This window comes from Bos mutus, chromosome 18, assembly GCF_027580195.1.
Source record: "Bos mutus isolate GX-2022 chromosome 18, NWIPB_WYAK_1.1, whole genome shotgun sequence".
Taxonomy (NCBI): Eukaryota; Metazoa; Chordata; class Mammalia; order Artiodactyla; family Bovidae; genus Bos; species Bos mutus.
The window spans coordinates 5,666,541-5,688,066 of NC_091634.1; the positions used below are offsets into that span (position 1 = coordinate 5,666,541).

General features: G+C 50.9%; 1 protein-coding gene across 1 annotated transcript; it reads left to right on the plus strand.

Annotated features, from left to right (window-relative positions):
* Positions 1 to 5,426: 5,426 nt before the first annotated feature.
* Positions 5,427 to 20,512, plus strand: NLRP5 (NLR family pyrin domain containing 5). Its single transcript, XM_005891437.2, has 11 exons — positions 5,427 to 5,771; positions 8,088 to 8,165; positions 9,077 to 10,685; positions 12,423 to 12,590; positions 13,798 to 13,965; positions 15,351 to 15,521; positions 15,912 to 16,082; positions 17,183 to 17,353; positions 17,528 to 17,695; positions 19,432 to 19,602; positions 20,122 to 20,512. Exons 1-11 carry the CDS (start codon positions 5,483 to 5,485, stop codon positions 20,252 to 20,254), a joined length of 3,297 nt encoding a protein of 1,098 aa, XP_005891499.2. The 5' UTR covers positions 5,427 to 5,482; the 3' UTR covers positions 20,255 to 20,512.
* The last annotated feature ends 1,014 nt before the right edge of the window (positions 20,513 to 21,526 follow it).

The following is a 21,526-nucleotide window of genomic DNA, read 5'->3' on the forward strand; positions in this document are numbered from 1 at the left end:
TGCCTGCCGATCAGGAGACAGGGGTTCAATCCCTGGTCCATTAAGATTCCACGTGTTCAATGCACGATACTGGATGCTTGGGGCTAGTGCACTGGGACGACCCAGAGGGATGGTATGGGGAGGGAGGAGGAAGGAGGGTTCAGGGTGGGGAACACATGTATACCTGTGGCGGATTCATTTTGATATTTGGCAAAACTAATACAGTTATGTAAAGTTTAAAAATAAAATAAAATTAAAAAAAAAAAAGATTCCATGTGTTGTGCAGCAACTAAGCCAGTGAGCTGAAAACAACAACAAAAACAGTGAAGTGTGACTCTCAACTTTTTAAAGGAGGTTAGTCCATTAATAGAGTAAAGCAAAGGGGATTTCTCTGTGACTTACACTAGGATGGGCCTGGGCCCAGACTGGGGGTCTAGAGAGTGGTTTCCTCAATTCTGCCTCCCCAGTTATCATCCTAGGGCCTTGAGAAGTTGTACAAGGTGCACGTGGCTTCCGGTGCAACCTCCTGGAAGGACTGCACCGCCCAGAACAGACTTTGCTCTGGTGTTTTCCAGCCACCCTGCTTGTAGGACCTCAGCTCCCCGAGCAGAGACTGAGCCCTGGGCTCTTGGCAGTGAAAGCGTGGAGTCTTACCCCTGGATCAGCTGGGAGTTCCCCAGACTATGGGCTTTTTGGGTTCTAGCCATCTAGCCCAGGACTCCCCTGGGGGCCCAGTGGTAAGGAATCCAACTGCAGTATAGGAGACAAGGGTTTAATCCCTGGGTGGGGAAGATCCTCTGGAGAAGGGAATGGCAACCTGCTCCAGTATCCTTGCCTGGAGAATCCCATGGACAGAGGAGCCTGGCGGGCTACAGTCCGTGGAGTTGGACACAAGGGAGCATAGTACAGCTAACACGGCTAACTAGCACACAACTAGTTAAAAGTTAGGACAGTGTTTAGAACTCAAAGACCTCGAAAGCAGTCATATAGTCATTTTCTTTTTGTTAGCATGAGTTCATGTGCCCAACGCACAGGGAAGCGAAACAAACTGAAACGTCGCAGTTTGGAGCAGAGGAAGGTTTACTGCAGGGCCAGTCAATGGGACGAGTGGTCCATGCCCTAAAAAACCCTGAGGTTCCCAAAGGGTTTTGGCAAACCATTTTTAAAAGCTAGGTGGAAGACGATACTTTAAGTCAGAAAAACATGGTGTACTAATGCATATACCCCGATGCTGGGAAAGATTGAGGACAGGAGGAGAAGAGGGCAGCAGAGGATGAGAAGGTTGGACGGCATCACTGACTCAATGGTCATGAGTTTGAGTAAACTCTGGGAGTTGGTGATGGACAGGGAGGCCTGGCGTGCTGCAGCCCACGGGGTCGCAAAGAGTCAGACATGACTGAGCGACTGAAGAACAACAACGCATATATATGGAATCTAGAAAAATGGTACAGGTGAGCCTATTTGCAGGGCAGGAATAGATGCAGACAAAGAACAGACTTGTGGACACAGCAGGGGTAGGAGGGGGTGGGAAGAACTGAGAGCTGCATGGACACTTACACCCTTTACCATGAGCACAACGGAGAACCAGTGGGAAGCTGCAGCATGATGCAGGGGTCAGCCGGTGCTGTGACGAAATATAAATGCACATGATTCTATAACATATATACATCAATAAATAAATGTGGGAGAATAGCCAAGTCTTCCACATGGAATTCCAACGTAGCGACTAAACAATGCAACAGCCCGGCCCCATCCTGTCTTAAGTGAAATGAGTGTGGCCTGAGGCTCAGGGATTTTAAACGTTCCTCCAAGTGATTCCAACCTGCAGAGAAATTTGGGAATTACTGGGGTGGGACACATCACTACTGTGGTAAAGGTTCTGCAATATATGTGCATGAAATGAACACATTATACACCTTAAACCTACGCAGGGTTGATGATTCTCTTAATAAAGCTGGGGAAAAAAAGAAAGAAACACTTTGGGAGAGAACCATTCACGTGGAGACTCAAGGCACAAAATAGCTGGTCTTACTATTAACTGAGACGGGCATTTTTTTAATTTGTATTTTTTATACAATTTTCAAAGGTCCCACTTAATTTACAGTTATTACAAAACACTGGCTATAAATTCCCTGTGCTGTGCACAACATCCCTGTAACCCACCGTCTGATATCCCCCCACCCCTGAATTGACCCCTCTGCACCTGCTGCTGGTAACCAGTGCCTTATTCTCCATGTGTGTCTGCCTCTCTTTTGTGACACTGATTAGTTTGTTGCCTCTTTGGATTCCAGACATCAGTGGTGAAATACAGTGTTTGTCTCTCTCTGTCTGACTTATTTCACTTTAGTACGTGTGATGCTTAGTGGCTCAGTCATATCTGACTCTGTGACTCAATGGACTGGAGCCCGCCAGGCTCCTCTGCCCATGGGATTCTCCAGGCAAGAATACTGAAGGGGGTTGCCATGCCCTCCTCCAGGGGATCTTCCCGACCCAGGGATTAAACCCAGGTCTCCCACATTGCAGGTGGATTCTTTACTGTCTGAGCCACCAGGGAAGCCCAAGAATACCAGAGTGGGTAGCCTATCCCTTCTCCAGAGGAACTTCCTGACCCAGGAATTGAACCAGGGTCTCCAGGATTGCAGGCAGATCCTTTACCAGCTGAGCTACCAGGGAAGCCCTCACTTCAGCATACTACCCTCCAGTTCTAACCATGTTGCTGCACATGGCAAATTTTGCTCTTTTTTCTGCCTGAGTAATTCTCCATTGTATAAACGCACCACATCTTTATCCACGCGTCTGTTGGTGGACACGGAGGTTGTTTGCATACCTGGGCTATTGCAGATGCTGCCGCTATGACCATAGAGGTGCAGGTATCTTTCCAAATGAGAGCTTCTATGGTTATCCAGATATATACCCCAAGAGTGGACTTGTTGGGTCATATGGTAGTTTTATTTGTATGTACTTCTTCTTTTTTTCTCTTGCTCATTTTTTAAATTATGAAAGTATGATAACATATTTACAGGAGACTGGGGAAAAATAGAACAGAGTTACATATAGTTCCACTATACATTACAATTATGTTTAGGTAGATACATTAATATTTTTGAAGTTTCAATGTCAAAGGAGTTTTTAGAGAAACCTCCATAATGCTTGCCACAGTGACTGCACCAATTTACATTCAAATTACATCAAATTACATTCCTAGCCAACATTTCTTATTTGTGTTCTTTTTGATGATAGCTATTGTGACAGGTGTCGGGTGAGATCTCACTGTGGTTTTGATTTGCATCTCCTTTATTAGCGATGTTGAACACAGGTGCACTTTAGAACACTGGAGAAGAATTGTTTGATAACAAGCAGGTGCATATACCACGGGGCTTCCCAAGTGGTGCTAGTGGTAAAGAACCCGCCTGCAAATGCAGGAAACGCTGGAGACGTGGGTTTGATCCTTGGGTTGGGAGGATCCCCTGGGGGAGGGCCTAGCAACCCACTCCAGAGTTCTTGCCTGGAGAATCCCATGGACAGAGGAGCCTTGCAGGCTACAGTCTATGGGGTCGCAAAGAGTGAGACACGACTGAGGGACAGAGCACGTAAATACTATGAATTCACAGGAATCCAGATAAGAGGGTGTTACGGAGAAAGTCAACTGAACAAGCAACAGCAGCATCCTTAGAGAGTGGTCAGCAAATGCCAGCCCACACACATACACCCACACCCCGTTGCTCTGGGCCAGCCAGGTGAGGGCTGTACTGACCCGCGGGTCTTCAGCACAGGTGAACTAAGGCCGACAGAGCATCCTCACCTGACAGGTGGGAAGGGGCGGGGCAAGCAGGTGCAGAGAGCCGCTGCTCCCCGTCTACCCTGGGTATGCCCACTCGGAGCGTAGCAGCCAATAGACGGCAAGAACGTCACCACACGGATCCCCCCAAAGGCCCGTCATCACCCCTTGCCGGTGGGATCCCGTCCTAGAGGTGAGGAGTCAGGGTGGTGGGCGTTTCCTCCTGCCTTCTCCCTGGGATCTTTCTCTCCCTGTTTTTCTCCCTTCCTGGTTGGAACCTACTCGCTGAGCCCTATTCTCTGCTCCCAGTCTCTCCAGTTAGACTCGTCAGAGCCCAGGGACCAAAGAAACCCTCAGAGAGAAGGAGGTATGTCCCATTGCTCTGCTTTGATGAAAAAGTCCACCCACAAAACACATCTGTTTGGCATATTTGGGTACATCTCTCAGCTCTTCCCAACCTCTAGGTCTGAAGTTGTTGTTTAGCCACTGAGTTTTATCTGACTCTTTGCAAACCCTATGGACTGTAGCCCACCAGGCTTCTCTGTCCATGGGATTCTCCAGACAAGACTACTGCAGTGGGTTGAGTTTCCTCTTCCAGGGGATCTTCCTGACCCAGAGATCGAACCTGGGTCTCCTGCATTGGCAGGCGGATTCTTTACCACTGCGCCACCTGGCAAGCCCCTTGGTCTAAAGTAGAGGATGAACTTGGGGTGCTCTGACTTGAACGTCAGGACCAACTGATGTGTGTCTGTGTCTTAAAGGGGTCTGGGGGTGTTACTCACCGTGGCTTACAGTCATCAAAGCGCTCTGCGACACCCTACAGTCCTGAGGGTGCTCTTTGTCACGGGAGGAAACCGAGTTACTGAGGGAAACGCCTTTGCCTGGGGCACCAAGACTCGATATTCAAACGGGGTCTGATTTCAGGCCCTGTAATCCTAACAGCTTCTGTAGGATCACTCAAGACCCCCGTGCAGCAAATGAACTTATCTACAAAACGAACACACAGACGTAGAAAACAGTTTTCTCCAGTTGCTGCCCGAGGGCTCTGAGTGGAAGCTAGTCTCTCGCTGCAGAGCAGGGGCTCAGGGCACTCAAGCGTCAGGAGCTGAGGCTCCCGGGCCCTGGAGCTCTGCTGCATGGGCTCAGCTGCCCTCGGCATGGGGGACCCTCCTGGGATCAAACCCGTGTCCCCGGCATTGGCGGGAAGACTCTTAGCCACTGTATTCCCAGGGAAGTCCTCAGAATACCTTTATACCAAGAGTCTTTACTGTGTGTGTGTGTAACTGGATGTTACGTTAACAAGTGCAACCGGAAAGAACTCATCTGAAAACCCTGTGACTGATTTTCAGTAAGTGACGGTAACCTATTGGCCAATTCCATTAAGCCTAGCCTGTTAGCCAGGACCACTCACTGGCAAGTGTTTTCAATCTTCCTCTATGACCTACCCCAGGGCTCAGCAGGTAAGGAATCTGCCTGCAATGCAGGAGACCTGGGTTCGATCTCTGGGTCGGAAAGATGCCCTGGAGGAGGGCATGGCAACCCACTCCAGTATTCTTGCCTGGAGAATCCCATGCACAGAGAAGCCTAGTGGTCTACAGTCCTTGGGGTCGCAAAGAGTCAGACACCACTGAGCAACTAACTCTTCACTCTTCTAACAGGTCCCATTGGCTTCGTTTACCAAAGACTACTTTTCCATTCCACCTGAGCTCTCAACCTTGCATCAAGATGAGAGAAGCCAAAATAGCCCCCTTCTCCAATTACGGACTGCAGTGGTGTTTCGAGCAGCTGGGCAAAGAGGAGTTCCAGACATTTAAGGCCCTCCTGAAGGAGCATGCGTCAGAATCAGCAGCGTGCTCCTTCCCGCTGGTCCAGGTGGACAGGGCTGATGCGGAGTCCCTCGCCTCCCTCCTGCATGAGCATTGCAGAGCATCTCTCGCCTGGAAGACATCCACTGACATCTTTGAAAAGATGAGCCTGTCGGCACTGTCTGAGATGGCAAGGGACGAGATGAAAAGTGAGATTGGGGCAGATCTCGGGGGTAGGGGAAACAGGGGGTGACCTCAAGTTCCCAGGGGATAGGGAAGGTACCGTTGGGGGTGGGAGGGTGTCCATCTCTACAGCGGGACTCTGAACTAGGAGAACTCACTCACTCACTGCTCAACCTGCCTCGCTGGAAATCCAAGTCATCTCCAGCCCGTGAAACAGTGAAGGAGAAGACAGGTCTGCCTGGTGGGCTGAAGGTAGCAGACGGCACGTGGAGTCAAAAGTGCCACGCCAGAGCTCTGGTGGCCCCACATGTGTGACTTCTGGCAAAGTCTCTCCTCCTCTACATCCGGGGGACCGTATTTGTGCTGCGTCTACGTGCTGTTGCCAAGGTCCAATAAGATAGTGAATCTTCATCTTGTTTCTCCTCATTAATTTTCTGTCCGGAAGATCTGTCCTCCGGTGAGAGTGGGGTCCTAAAGCCCCCCACTACTCTCTTGTCGCCTTCAATTCCCCTTTAACAGCGGCCAGCATCGGCCTCGCGCACTGAGGTGCTGCTTTGTTGGGTGCGTGTATCTTTGTAATTGTTACATCATCTTCTTGGATAGATCCCTCAGTCATTATGTAGTGGCCTTCCTTGTCTCTTGTGAATGTGCTTGGTCCTGTCTGACTCTTTGCAACCCCATGGACTTGTAGCCTGCCAGGTTCCTCTGTCCATCTTCCTGGAATTTTCCACCGTTTCCTCCTCCAGGGGCTCTTCCTGACCCAGGGATCAAAGTCAAGTCTCTCATGTCTCCTGCACTGGCAGGTGGATTCTTTACCACTAGCGCCACCTGGGAAGTGCCTTCAGTTCAGTTCAGTCGCTCAGTTGTGTCCGACTCTTTGCGACCCCATGAATCGCAGCACGCCAGGCCTCCCTGTCCATCACCATCTCCTTATTTTTAAAGACCATTTTATCTAATATGAGTATTGCTACTCCTGCTTCTTTTGACTTCCGTTTGCATGGAATGTCTTTTTCCAGCCCTTCACTTTCAGTCTGTGTGTGTCCCTAGGTCTGAGGCATTTGGGTTTGTTTGTTTTTAAGAACAGTAACAGCTGTAGAACGGGTGTCTCCCTTATTTCTTGCCTTAGATTTAGAGACTATGGTTCAAGGAACTTCTCTAAGGATTGCCCTCCCTCAGAATGTTGGTACGCATATTCTAGCAATGTACTTACATCAAGTTCTGTGGTTATCTTAAGGTATTTCAAAGAAAGGTAGTAGGAAAAAAATAATAGCTCTCCTTTATCAGGAGGAATTCTCTCCTTCAACTGTGGACAAAAACTTAGAGTCCCAAGTGTGAGCAGCCAGATTGGCTCTAAAGACTTACAGGTATTACACACCCAGATGTTGCTCATCTGTTGTGTCCATAAAGAGCTTGAACAGAAGCTCTTCCTTCTGAGAATCAAAAAAAAATCCCTGGATGGAAAACATGTTACTGTTATTCATAGGAAATTGTTGTTGTTGTTCAGCTGCTCAGTCATGTCTGAGTTTGCGACCCCATGGACTGCAGCACGCCAGGCCTCCCTGTCCACCACCAACTCCTGGAGCTTACTCAAACTCATGTCCACTGAGCCAGTGATGCCATCCAACCTTCTCATCCTCTGTCGTCCCCTTCTCCTCCTGCCTTCAATCTTTCCCAGCATCAGGGTCTTTTCCAGTGAGTCAGCTCTTTGCATCAGGTGGCCAAAGTATTGGAGCTTCAGCATCAGTCATTCTAATGACTAGTCAGGGTTGATTTCCTTTACGATTGACTGGTTGGATCTCCTTGCAGTCCAAGGGCCTCTCGAGTATCTTCTCCAACACCACAGTTCAAAAGCATCAATTCTTCAGCACTCAGATCTGTTTATAGTCCAGATCTCCCATCCATACATGACTACTGGAAAAACCATAGCTCTGACTGTAAGGACCTTAGCCAGCAAAGTGAAATCTCTGCTTTTTAATACACTGTCTAGGTTTGCCATAGCTTTCCTTCCAAGGAGCAAGGGTCTTGTAATTTCATGGCTGCAGTCACTGTCTGCAGTGATTTTGGAGCCCAGGATAATAAAATCTGTAGGAAATGAAGGTTATAAAATCAAAATAAGAGTGGATGTTTAGTGATCAGTACCCCCAGCCGAGCCACCGTGTTGAGACTGTCACGGGCCCTGCGTCTCCATTTTCCTCGCTGCAGACGAATTGGGGAATAAACTGTGAGATGCTGAGACGAGTGTGGGTTCCCTTCAGTATTTTGGGCTGGAGATGTTTTCATCCCTGATGAGGGTAGCTGCCATGACGTTATTGAGACACCGTCTCAACTGTTCTTGATTGCAGAGTATCTACTGGCTGAAATATCAGAAGATTCTGCACCAACAAAGACTGACCAAGGTCCAAGCATGAAAGAAGTGCCAGGTTAGTTGGGGATCTCGGGGAGGGACGAAGTGGTGGAAACATGGATGTGTGTGAATTATGCTGCTCTTAACATTTATATACAAGAATGTGATCATGGGAAAAAAAATTTTTTTGATATGGATCATTTTTAAAGTCTGTATTGAACTTGTTGCAATATTGTTTCTGTTTTATATTTTTGTTTTTGTTGGCCCTGAGGCATGTGAGATTTTAGGCCCTTGACCAGGGGTCAAACCCACAACCCCTGAATTAGAAGGTGAAGTCTTGACCACTGCACCACCTTGGAAGTCCTGGTGGTGATATCTAAGATATTAGTGGGGCTTCCCAGGTGGCTCAGTAGTAAAGAATCTACCTGGCAATGCAGGAAACCCAGGTTTGATCCCGGGATCAGGAAGATGCCCTGGAGGAGGAAATGGCAACAGGGACTGTAGCCTGCCAGGGTCCTCAGTCCATGGGGATTCTCTAGGCAAGAATACTGGAGTGGGGTGTCATTTCCTCCCCCAGGGGATCTTCCCCACCCAGCGATTGAACCCTCATCTCCAGCGTCTTCTGCATTGTAGGCAGATTCTTTACCACAAAGATACAGAGGCAAGCAGCAAAGTCTCTGGCACCGCCCATGGTGGGGAGACAAACTTGTAAAGCGTCAGGTGTGACGTGAGGGAAAGAGAGGTCCAGTTAAAGGGACACAGCTCTATTTCCCAGGACATCCATCCGCTCTGAGGCAGTGATCTTAGGGACAGAGATCCTTATACGCACATTGCTAGGAAGAAAGGAAAGCGCCCCAGAGGCAGGCTGGCTGTCTTCGCAGCGACTAAGTCTGTGGTCTTTGTTTTGCGTCTTTGCTTGTTTCTCGCTAAAACTGTGACTCTCTTCACACCCAGTCCCATTCTTCCCCTCTCTTCCGTCCCATGCAGGCCCCAGAGAGGACCCACAGGACTCGCGGGACTACAGGATCCACGTGATGACGACATTCTCCACCAGGCTGGACACACCCCAGCGCTTTGAAGAATTTGCCTTCGAGTGTCCGGACGCGCATGCGCTATCGGGGGCATTTAACCCAGACCCCTCGGGGGGCTTCCGGCCTCTCACGGTAGTTCTGCACGGACCCCCGGGGGTTGGTAAGTCCTCGCTGGCCCGGAGGCTCTTGCTGTTCTGGGCGCAAGGCGACCTCTACAAGGGCTTGTTCTCCTACGTCTTCCTTCTCCGTGCCAGAGACCTCCAGGGGTCCAGGGAGACCAGCTTTGCGGAGCTCATCTCCAGGGAGTGGCCGGACGCCCCGGTCCCGGTGGAGAAGGTCCTGTCCCAGCCCGAAAGGCTCTTGATTGTGTTGGATGGACTCGAAGAGCTGGAGCTCACCTTCAGAGACCAGGACTCCAGCCTCCTGGCCGACTGGGCGGAGAGGCAGCCCGCAGCCGTCCTGGCGCACAGCCTGCTGAAGAAAGTCCTGCTCCCCGAGTGCGCCCTCCTCCTCACCGTCCAGGACGCGGGATTGCAGAGGCTCCAAGCCCTGCTCCGGTCTCCCCGTTACCTATGGGTCGGGGGCCTCTCAGTGGAAAACAGGATGCAGTTGCTCCTCGGCGGCGGAAAGCACTGCCGTCGTAAGACATGCGCCTGGCACGCGGGGGCCGACCACCAGGAGGTGCTTGACAAGTGTCAGGTGCCCGTGGTGTGCGCCCTGGTCCGTGAGGCCCTCGAGCTGCAGGGGGAGCCGGGGAAAGGCCTTCCCGTCCCCGGCCACACCCTCACGGGCTTGTACGCCACCTTCGTGTTCCAGCGGCTGGCTCCCAAAGATGCAGGCTGGCGCGCGCTGAGCGGGGAGGAACGCGGTGCCCTGAAGGGCTTGTGCCGGCTGGCAGCGGACGGCGTGTGGAACGCGAAGTTCGTGTTTGACGGCGACGACCTGGGCGTCCACGGGCTGCAGGGGCCCGAGCTCTCCGCCCTGCAGCAGGCGAGCATCCTTCTCCCTGACGGCCACTGCGGAAGGGGCCACGCATTCTCCCACCTCAGCCTCCAGGAGTTCTTTGCAGCCTTGTTCTATGTCCTGCGAGGCGTCGAGGGAGACGGGGAGGGCTACCCGCTGTTCCCCCAGAGCACAAAGAGTCTGACGGAGCTCAGGCATATTGACCTCAACGTTCAGCTGGTCCAGATGAAGAGATTCCTATTTGGCCTTGTGAGCAAGGAGGTGATGCGGGCCCTGGAAACCCTCCTAGGCTGTCCCGTCGCCCCCGTGGCTAAGCAGCAACTTCTGCACTGGATCTGCCTGCTGGGTCAGCACCCTGCTGCCGCCGCCTCCCCAGACTTGCTCGAGGCCTTCTACTGCCTTTTCGAGACACAGGACGACGAGTTTGTTCGCTTGGCCTTGAACGGCTTCCAAGAAGTGTGGCTGCAGTTGAACCGGCCAATGGACTTAACGGTGTCTTCCTTCTGTCTCCGGCGTTGCCAGCATTTACGGAAAGTTCGACTGGATGTCAGAGGGACCCCAAAGGATGAATTTGCTGAGGCATGGTCCGGGGCTCCCCAAGGGTGAGTGCCCCACCTCTGCTGTTCCCGTTCTTGTGTTTCTTTCCAACACAAGAGAGGTATAACTGAGCAAAATTGCACGTATGTAAGGTGTATGACTTGGTGTTTTGATGTACCTGAAATGATCACCGTCAGGCTAGTCAGCACACCCATCGCCTCATATAGGTACCATTTTCTTTGTGTGTGAAAACACCTAAAGACTATCCCCCTGGGTGTGCATCATTGTGTTAACACATTAGAGCTCCAGAATGCACTCATCCTGATAGCTGCAACTTTGTACCCTTTGGCCAACATCTCCCAGTTCCCCACCCCAAGGCCAGGCAACCACCGCTCCACACCCGGCTTCCGTGAATTTGACTGCTTTAGAATCTAAGTGAGACCGGACACGTCTCTCTGTGACTGGCTTATTTCACTTGGCACAGTGTCCTCTAGCTGACCGCTGTTCTGGCCAATGGCAGTGCTTCCTTCTTTTTCAAGGCTGGATAATATTCCATTGTATGTGTGTACACCACATTTTCTCTTTGTATGTATGTATTTGTAGTTGGAGGCTAATTGCTTCATAGTGTTGTGTTGGTCTCTGCCACACATCCACGTGAATCAGCCACAGGTATACATGTGTCCCCCGCTCTTGAACCTCCCTCCCTGCCACCCCATCCCAGCACTCTAGGTCATCACAGCACCGAGCTGAGCTCCCTGTGTCATATGGCAAATTCCCATCAGCTATCTGTTTAACATATGATAATGTACCTGTCTCAAGGCTACTCTCTTGATTGATCCCGGCCTCTCCGTCCCCCGCTGTGTCCACAAGTCGGTTCTCTAGGTCTGTCTCTCTTCCTGCCCTGCAAGTAGATGCGTCAGTACTATCTTTCTAGATTCCATATATATGTGTTAATATGCAAAATTTATTCGTGTCTTTCTGACTTACTTCACTCTGTATATAATAGGCTCTAGGTTTATCTATGTCATTAGAACTGACTCAGTTTCTTTCCTTTTTGTGGCTGAGTATATCCCACTGAGTATATATGTAACACAACTTCTTCATCCACTCCGCTATCGGTGGACATCTAGGTTGCTCCCATGTCCTGGCTGTTGTAAACAGCGCTGCAGTGGACACTGGGGCACACACACCAGTTTCTTTATCCACTGATGGACACTTAGGTTGTTTCTGTATCTTGACTGTTGTGAATAATGTACAAATACCTCTCTGGGACCCTGGTTCCAATTCTCTTGGACACATCCCCAAAAGTGGGATTTCTGGATCATATGGTAGAGGATGAGATGGCTGGATGGCATCACCGACTCAGTGGACATGAACTTGGGCAAACTCTGGGAAGTAGTTCAGGACAGGGAAGGCTGGCGTGCTCCAGTCCATGGAGTCACAAAGAGTCGGACATGACTTGGCGACTGAGCAACAGCAAATGGTAGTTCTATTTTTAGTTTTGGGGGGGACATTCCATACCGTTTTCCATAGTGACTACACTTTGACGTTCAAGAGGGAGCTAGAATTCAAGCACAAATCTTACTTAGAGCTGGCGGTATGCCCTGTGGGTACAGAAGTGTTCTGGAAGCAGTTTGGTTCTGACAACACTCCTCCAGACCATGAGATCAGATCCACTCAGAGCCTCTGAGACCCTCCCCCATCCTAACAGCCTGACTTCTCTCCTCGGGCGTGGATGGGGCAGTTGCTCATGTCAGAATCCATCCTGTGTGAACAAATGTTTGTTTCCTTCTCCACAATAGGCTGAAGATCAAGACCCTTGATGAGCACTGGGAAGACCTCTGCTCCGTGCTCAGCACGCACCCAAACCTACGACAGCTCGACCTGAGTGGCAGCGTCTTGAGCAAGGAGGCCATGAAAACCCTGTGTGTCAAGCTGCGGCAGCCAGCCTGTAAAATACAGAATCTGATGTGAGGCTTCCCAGACCCCGTACATCCCTTTGTGTGGCTGTGTCATGGCTCTCCTCTCCTACCTACTGATCTATAGAGTGTATTTGCAGGGAATAAGGGCTGTGGAAGGTGTAGCAACCAAGTTCCCAAAAGTATAGGTGGGGAATGACTAAGGATCTTGTGAAGGGATTACTAAGGTGGGTTCATTTACTCAGGGTTTTGAAGGATGAATAGGAGTTGGTTAGTTGGAGCAGGAAGTGAGGAAGGTTCATTTCAGTACTGTATTCATTGATACCATAAATTTACATTGTCTGTCTGATGAATCATGTGTCAGTACCTCATCAATGTTATATACAAAACACTTTAGATGTCATATGTATAACTACATATGTGTCTATGCATATGTGTAACACTGGACATCAAAAATGAAAATACAATGTAAAAAAGAAAATCATACATGTATTTATACACATAATGATTCACACATTGATAATGAAGAAGCATCAATAAGGTTGCTTTATGGATTCCTGGGTAGGAAAGATCCCCTGGAGAAGGAAATGGCAACCCACTCCAGTATTCTTGCCTGGAGAATCCCATGCACAGAGGAGCCTGGCGGGCTACAGTCCATAGAGTCACAAAGAGTCAGACACAACTTTGCGACTAAGCCGCAACAACAACGTGGTAGCCCTGCCTGGACACTGATGAATGAATCATTGCAAACTTTTACGGCATCCACATTACGGTCATAATCATAATACAATATTATATTGTACATAATACAATAAACATAATACAACATTGCTATATTTAAGAAAAACACTTACCTTTAATGATTGGCTGACAGGCTGTTTCTCTGGTTATAAGAGAGAAGAGCATTCTGTACACTAATGTAATTCTTTGAAAGCAAAGTTCTAAAATAGTAAGAAAACAAACACATCATTGATTTTATGCTGAATACCACTCACCTCATTCCTGTGTAGGGATAGGCGGTCCACATCAATGCCAGTTTTGCATACGATGGTCTACATGTGTGTTTTTATATTTATTGAAAAAAACCCCACATACACGAGAACTCGTATAGTTTAAACCCGTGTTGTTTGAGGAGCAACTCTAACTGCAAATAATGAAAGATCAGAGTCAAAATGGGAACAGAGTGAGAAGGAAAGATGAGGGTACAACGAAACCTCTCCCGGTGGTCCTAACTCACGTTCCCTTTTCCCGTCTGTAGATTTAAAGGGGCCCGGGTTACCCCTGGTCTCCGTCACCTCTGGATGACTCTGATTATCAACCGGAACATCACGCGCCTGGACCTGACGGGCTGCCGCCTGAGAGAGGAGGACGTGCAGACGGCGTGCGAGGCCCTCAGGCACCCACAGTGTGCGCTGGAGTCTCTGAGGCGAGTCGCGCTGGGGATGCTTTCTGCTGCTTGGATTTCAGGGCGTCACTGCTTTTACTCTTTATTTTGAAATAAGCTTTCGTAGAAAGCTGCCGAGGTCGTACAAAGGTTTGGGAGTCTGGGGCTGGTTGGCCAGGATGAGTGCACGGCCGTGTGTATGTAATAAACGCCGCCAAACCGGACACCGAGAGAGGGCGCAGATGGTGTCACGCGTACGTCACAATAAACGTAACTTCCGGGGCCTCCCCCGGTGGTGCCGCAGCTAAGACTGTGTGCTCGCAATGCAGGGCGCCCAGGTTCGATCCCTGGCCAGGGAACGAGACGCCGAGAGCCGCCACTAAAAACCCAGTATGCCTGCAGCACACGGAACTCTGCTCAGGGTTCTGCGGCAGCCTGGACAGGAGCGGGGTTTGGGGCAGAGTCGGACTGACTGAGCCACACACACACACACCCCCCACACACACACCCACGCAGGCCCACACACACCCCACACCCACACACACCCACACACACCCACCCACGCAGGCCCACACACACCCCACACCCACGCAGGCCCACACACACCCCACACCCACACACACACACCCACGCAGGCCCACACACACCCCACACCCACGCAGGCCCACACACACCCCACACCCACACACACCCACACACAGACACACCCCATTTGGTGATACAGGCGTGTGCAGTTAGTGTAGTCATTCACCATTCCAGGGACATCTCAGTCGCTGCCAGTTTGTGATTTCCTGGGGGTGTGTTTTGCCATTTAGATTCTCTGGGACTAAAAACCAGGACTACTCGGTGCTTTGGCTGTATTTTGAGAGAGAGAAACATGAGGTCTGTTCAGCTTTATTGACTAACATACCTCAATCCTGTATTATAAACATCAAAATTGCTGAAAGAATACATTTTAATGATTTCCTACCAAAAAAAAAAAATGATACTGTGTGACGTGATAGAGATGATAGCTAATGCTACTGTGGCAGTCATACCGCAATATATCAATGTATCAAGTCAGCAGGCTGACACCTGAACTTACATAACGTTATAGGTCAGGTAAACGTACAAAACGTCGGCTGGTGGTCATTGCTATGAATAAAGTAATACGGGGACGAGAAGACGGGGCAGAGGAGGGCGGGCAGGCGTGGTTGGGAAGGTGGTGAGACTGACTTACTCAGACAAGGTGGCATCCCAGAGGGTGAACGGAAAACTGAACCACAAAAAGATCTGAGACTGCGAACAGGCACAGCAAATGCTGGGACCCTCAGGTCAGAGCAGAGAACGCCCAGGAGCCAGCCAAAGGGACAGGGCGGCTGATGGGGGCAAGGTGGGCTGCTGCTGGGGAGAGCTGAGGACGTGCTCCACGTTGCCTGTCTCTGCAGGTTGGATCGCTGTGGATTAACCCCAGCCTCTTGTCGGGAGATCTCCCAAGTGCTTGCTACGTCCGGCAGCCTGAAATCCCTCAGCCTCACGGGAAATAAGGTGGCGGACCAGGGCGTGAAGTCTCTCTGTGACGCCTTGAAGGTCACACCCTGCACCCTGCAGAAGCTAATGTGAGCGGTACTCCTGTTCACGAGTCCTATCTTCCCTTGTGATCATCCCTGTCACAGCGGGTGGAGGAAAGGGAGGGGAACTGGCTGATGCATAAGCTGAGGGTTAGAACAGGGAGGGAGGGCCTCCTGCAGGGAGCCCTTTGTGGAAGTTTATTTCTGTTTAGTCGCTAAGTCCTGTCTGACTCTTTTGTGACCCCATAGATGGTAGCCTGCCAGGCTCCTCTGTCCATGGAATTCTCCAGGGAAGGATACTGGAGGGGGTTGCCGTGCCCTCCTCCAGGAGATCCTCCTGACCCAGGGATGGAACCCGCGTCTGCGGTGTCTCCTGCGCTGGCAGGCGGGTTCTTCACCGAGTGAGCTGTCATCTCCATTCTGGCCTCTCTCCTTCAGCCTGGGGAGCTGCGGACTCACAGCCGCCACCTGCCAAGACCTGGCCTCTGCTCTCATCGAGAACCAGGGCTTGACACACCTGTCCCTGTCGGGCGATGAACTGGGGAGCAAAGGGATGAGCCTGCTGTGTCGGGCCGTGAAGCTCTCCAGCTGTGGTCTGCAGAAGCTGGCGTGAGTCCACCCCGTGGCCCCCAGAGCATCTGTAGCTCTATTACAGCGAGTGCAGAGCAGTGGGGAAATGGTCAGGACGCGGGGACCTCGGAAGTGCCGTGTCCTGCCCTCTCCTGATAGCTTCTACCCTGGAAAATCCCACCTCTGCCTCTGTGTTTCAAGCCGGAAGTCCTCATTCATCCACATACAGCCACGTCTCATTACTCCCGGCAGTCCTGTTCTGTAAATTTGCCGTGAGTACGGGACAGGTGGACGCAGGATGAGTGACTCTCCAGGGAAAGACTCCCACAGTTCCTGGGCACCTCTGGTCACAGCGTTTTCTTAAAATTTCTTTTATTGAAGTATGGTTGATTTAGCATGTTGTGTTAATTTCTGCTAATTGCACAGGTGACTCAACTCTTTTTCAAAACGCTTTTCCATTGTGGCTCGCCACAGAATGTTGAATGCGCTTCCTGTGCTCTGCAGTAGGACCCTGATGTTTACCCATCCTGTCTGTAGGAGCTCACGTCTGGTGACCCAGACTCCCCATTCTTCCCCTCGCCCGACACCCCTGCCCCTTGGCCACCACCAGTCTGTGAGTCTGTTTCTGTTTAAGAGAAAAGTTCATCTGTGGTGTTATTTTCTCCAACCGATCGATACCTAACCTTGTTTTATGTGTTTCTGTTTACAGACACCTTATGTAATACATATTATTGAATCATTAACATTGAACTCGGGCTTCCCTGGGGGCTCAGTGGTAAAGAATCCGCCTGCCAATGCAGGGGATTCCTCCCTGGGAGGGGAAGATCCCCTGGAGGAGGACATAGCAACCCACTCCAGTATTCTTGCCTGGAGAATCCCATGGACAGAGGAGCCTGGTGGGCTACGGTCTATGCGGTCGCACAAGAGTCGCAAACGACTGAGCGACTTAACAACAAACGTGGAGCTCGCAACCAACAGCACTGTACTCGCGCCCGCAGGAAGCTTGTGGAACACGCCCATTTTCTCTAAGGCGCCTTCCAGCCTCTGTAGCCTCGGGCTGTCCCTGGGGGCCATCTGAAAGGCCGAGGTCACTCTGAGGAGCACACCTGAGCTTCCTCTTCTCTGTGTGTGCCCCGCAGACTAAACGCATGCAGCCTGGATGTGGCTGGCTGTGGCTTCCTCGCCTTTGCACTCATGGGCAACAGGCATCTGACGCACCTGAGCCTCAGCATGAACCCCCTGGAAGATCCCGGGATGAACCTTCTGTGCGAGGTCATGATGGAGCCGTCCTGCCCTCTCCGGGACCTGGAGTAAGTTTCCCCGCTTGTCGGAGATCAAGTCTACCACACGGTTTAGCCGGCCGAAAGAGAGGGCACCTCGAGTTAGTTCTAGGGTCCGTCTCCGCGTCCCCGTCTGGCTCTCTCTGTCCCCCACCTCCAGCTCTCCCTCGCTCTCCGTCCCCTCCCACCTCCCGCCTATCGCAGTTTGGTGAACTGCCGCCTCACCGCCTCGTGCTGCAAGAGTCTGTCCAACGTGATCACGAGGAGTCCGCGCCTGAGAAGCCTGGATCTGGCCGCCAACGCCCTGGGTGATGAGGGGATTGCGGCGCTGTGCGAGGGACTGAAGCAGAAGAACACCCTGACGAGACTCGGGTAGGGTCCTGGGACCACCTCCCAGAGGGCTGGGCGCAGGGGGAGGGGAACGCAGACGTGACGCCGCTCCCACAAAGAGCAGGTTCTGTTCACCATCCCATCGAATGGAGCCCAACCTCGGCAGGGGAGCAGACCGAGGCGTGCAGTCCGACTGGACACCTGTATATGCATGAATGAAATACAAATGCTGGAGAACGTGGTCCAGAGGTGGTGAGAACTAAGTAGATAAATGTTTGCTGGACACAGTGCCAAACGGTGGAGGTGCACAGACCTGGCATTGCCCGTCTAGTGAGAAGGATGGGTCAAAAAGCACATGATCAAACGGTGGAGGTATACAGACCTGGCATTGCCCGTCTAGTGAGAAGGATGGGTCAAAAAGCACATGATCAAACGGTGGAGGTATACAGACCCTGGCATTGCCCGTCTAGTGAGAAGGATGGGTCAAAAAGCACATGATCAAACGGTGGAGGTGCACAGACCCTGGCATTGCCCGTCTAGTGAGAAGGATGGGTCAAAAAGCAGATGATGACGCGGGTGGAGCTCAAACTCTCGAAAGCACCAGAATCACCCCGGAGGCTTCTTAGAACACTGCCAGTACATACGGTGGAGTGCTATGCAGCCCTGAAAGGGGAAGGGCTAAAGCCATTTGCAGCAACAGGGATGGGCCTAGAGATGATCACACTGAGTGAAGTAAGTTGGGCAGAGAAGGACAATATCATATGATATCACTTAACTGTGGGATCTCAAGAAATGACACAAATGAACTTACTTATGAAACAGAAACAGACTCACGACATAGATAGAAAACAAACTGATGGTTACCAAGGGGGAAGAGGGTGGTGTGAGAGGGATAAACTAGGAGGTTGGAACTAACATACACAAAATACTGTGTATGAAAATAATCAACGAGGACCTACCGTAGAGCACAGGGAACTCTACTCAACATTCTGTAATAACCTACGTGGGAAAAGAATCTGAAAAATGGTGGATTTATGTGTGGTGTCACCGAATCACTTTGCTGCACACCTGAAACCAATACACTATAAATCAACTACACTCTCATAAAGTTTTTAACAAAGAAGACTGCTCCACTGGCAACCACTGGTTTGTTCTCAGTATCTGTGACTCTATTCCCACTTTCTTCATTCATTTCACTTTTTAGATTCCACATTTAAGTGAAAACATGCAGCGTTTGTCTTTCTCTAGCTTCCTTTACCGCGCATAACACCCTCCAGGTCCGGCCATCTTGTTGCAAATGGCAAGGTTTTTGTTCTTTTTCATGGCTGAATAGTATTCCACTGTACTGTTAAAATTGCAGTAGGGCGGTTCCCTAGGGGTTCAGCGGTTCGGACTCTGCACTTCCAATGCAGGGCCATGGGCTCCATCTCTGGTTGGAGAACTAAGATCCCGCATGCCACATGGCACAGCCAAATAACGATGATAATAAGAGATATCTCCTTAAAATAAAATTTTTAAAAATGTTGTACAGGCAAGAATAGCAGAGTGGGTTACCATTCCCTTCTCCAGGGGATCTTCGCAACCCAGGGATCAAACCAGGGTCTCCTGCATTAGCAAGTGGGTTCTTTACCATCTGAGCACACCAGGGGAGCCCAAATAATGATAATAAATAAAAGAGACAGCTATCTAAAATAAGAAAGACTGTAGTGGAAGTCAAATACAGGTTGGAGGGAGGCTCCCAGATGGCGGGGTCTTTCTTGGCTGTGCTGACCCTGCAGGCTGGAGGCGTGTGGACTGACCTCTGAAGGCTGCAAGGCCCTGTCTGCCGCCCTCACCTGCAGCCGCCACCTGGCCAGCCTGAACCTGATGCGCAACGACCTCGGCCCCAGAGGAATGACGACGCTGTGTTCCGCCTTCATGCATCCCACCTCTAATCTACAGACCATCGGGTGAGCCCCCAGAGATGGCTTCTGAAATGCAAACAGACAAAATGTTTGTATCTTCCAAAAAACCACAAGGAGAATTACTGCAGGATCCAGCCAAACCACTTGTGGTCTTAGTGGTAGTTTGGTCGCTAAGTTGTGTCTGACTCTATTGTGAGCCCCCTTGACTGTAGCCCGCCAGGCTTCTCTGTCCATGGGGATTCTCCAGGCAAGAACACTGGAGTGGGTTGTTATTTCCTTCTCCAGGGGATCTTCCAGACTCAGGGATGGAACTCGGGTCTCCTGTGTTGCAGGCAGATTCTTTACTATCTGAGCTACCTTGGAAGCCCTAAAAGATACAGAATTTGATTTTTTAAAAAGGGTGGGGGGCTGAGTTTTATTCAAGGAGGAAGGCGCTGTCTGTCTGCAACAGCGCAAGAAGAGGTTTCAGACCCTTGGGTGGGGTGTCCGGGAGTCCTGGGGAAGGGAGAGGCATCAGAAGCAAATTCCCAGAGTAAGGAAGCCCCTTTCTGGCCCCCTTCCCAGGCTGTGGAAAGAGCAATACCCGGCCCGAGTAAGAAGGCTGCTGGAGCAGGTGCAGAGACTGAAGCCCCACGTGGTCATCAGTGACGCCTGGTACACGGAGGAGGAGGAGGACGGGCCCTGCTGGAGAATCTGAAGAACCTGAGAACCGCCCCGCCCACCCCCGCTCTGATGCGGGACCCTTCAGGAGACGGATGACGATTCCTGATCCTCACAAAGTCTCACTGGTGGTGGCTCCTGAGTATCCACTTCAGTTCGGTTGTCGGTGTCTGCCTCTGACGACGGCGTGTGCCCTTCACGTCCTGGGACTTCAGTTCTCTGTGAAGCGTCTGTCCTACCTGAACACACAGGGAGGACTGAATAAACACAGCATTTGGAAGAAGCATCCAGTGCCTCCTTGATTGGTGGGGGTGTGACTCCAGAGCAGACGAGGGAGGCCTTGGGTCTTTAAAAAAGTCACAACTCTGTTGATGTTTTTTCAACAAAAAATTTTTAAGTGCATATCTGAATTTCAAAGGAGGATGTGACTATCAGTGAACATCAGAAGTATGAACACAACGTTGAATTTATCGCTTAGTGTAGTAAAGAACTGGTCTGCCAGAGTCTCCTCCTCAAAGCAACCACGAGGTAGGTAATATTTTTCCTGTTTTTACAGAAAAGGAAGCAAAGGCCGATGGATGTTGACATTGGCCTGGTGTCACAAAAAGTCATTTAGTCATCCGGAGAAAACTCTAATTTGAAAAAAAAAAAAACACCTGCAGCCCAATATTCATAGGAGCACTATTTACAATAACCACATGGAGACAATCTAAGTGGCCATGATCGATGAATGGGTAAAGACGGCGCACAGGGAGTACTACTCGGCCGTAAAGAGAGCGAACGCTTGCCGTTTGCAGCAGTGTGGGTGGGCGCAGGATGATCACACTAAGTCAGGAAGAGAAAGCGAATGCCATGTGGCTGTCACTCCACGTGGAATCTAATACTCGACGCACAGCTGTGTGCACATTTACTTCCATATCTGCACCAGGGAAAGGCAGGGCAAGAGGGCAGGGACCCACTCCCGGAGGGGTCCATCCCTGCCGTTCAGTCGCTCAGTCGTGTCCGACTCTGCCACCCCGTGGACTGTAGCTCACCAGGCCCCTCTGTCCATGGGAGTCTCCAGGCAAGAATACGGAGGGGGTTGCCATTTCCTCTGCCAGGGGATTACCACTGAGCACCAGGGAAGCCCTGGAGGGTCCCTTGGCAAATCCAGGGGCATCGCCCTGACCAACCAAGTTCGTCTGGCCATGGTGGGGTGGGGACATCTGTACTGCGTCCTGGATGGCTGTGGGCTCGCCCTTGTCATTTTCTCCAGGTGGATAAAGTCGGGGGGCTGTGTGTGTGTGTGTCTGGTGTGAAGCCATGTCAG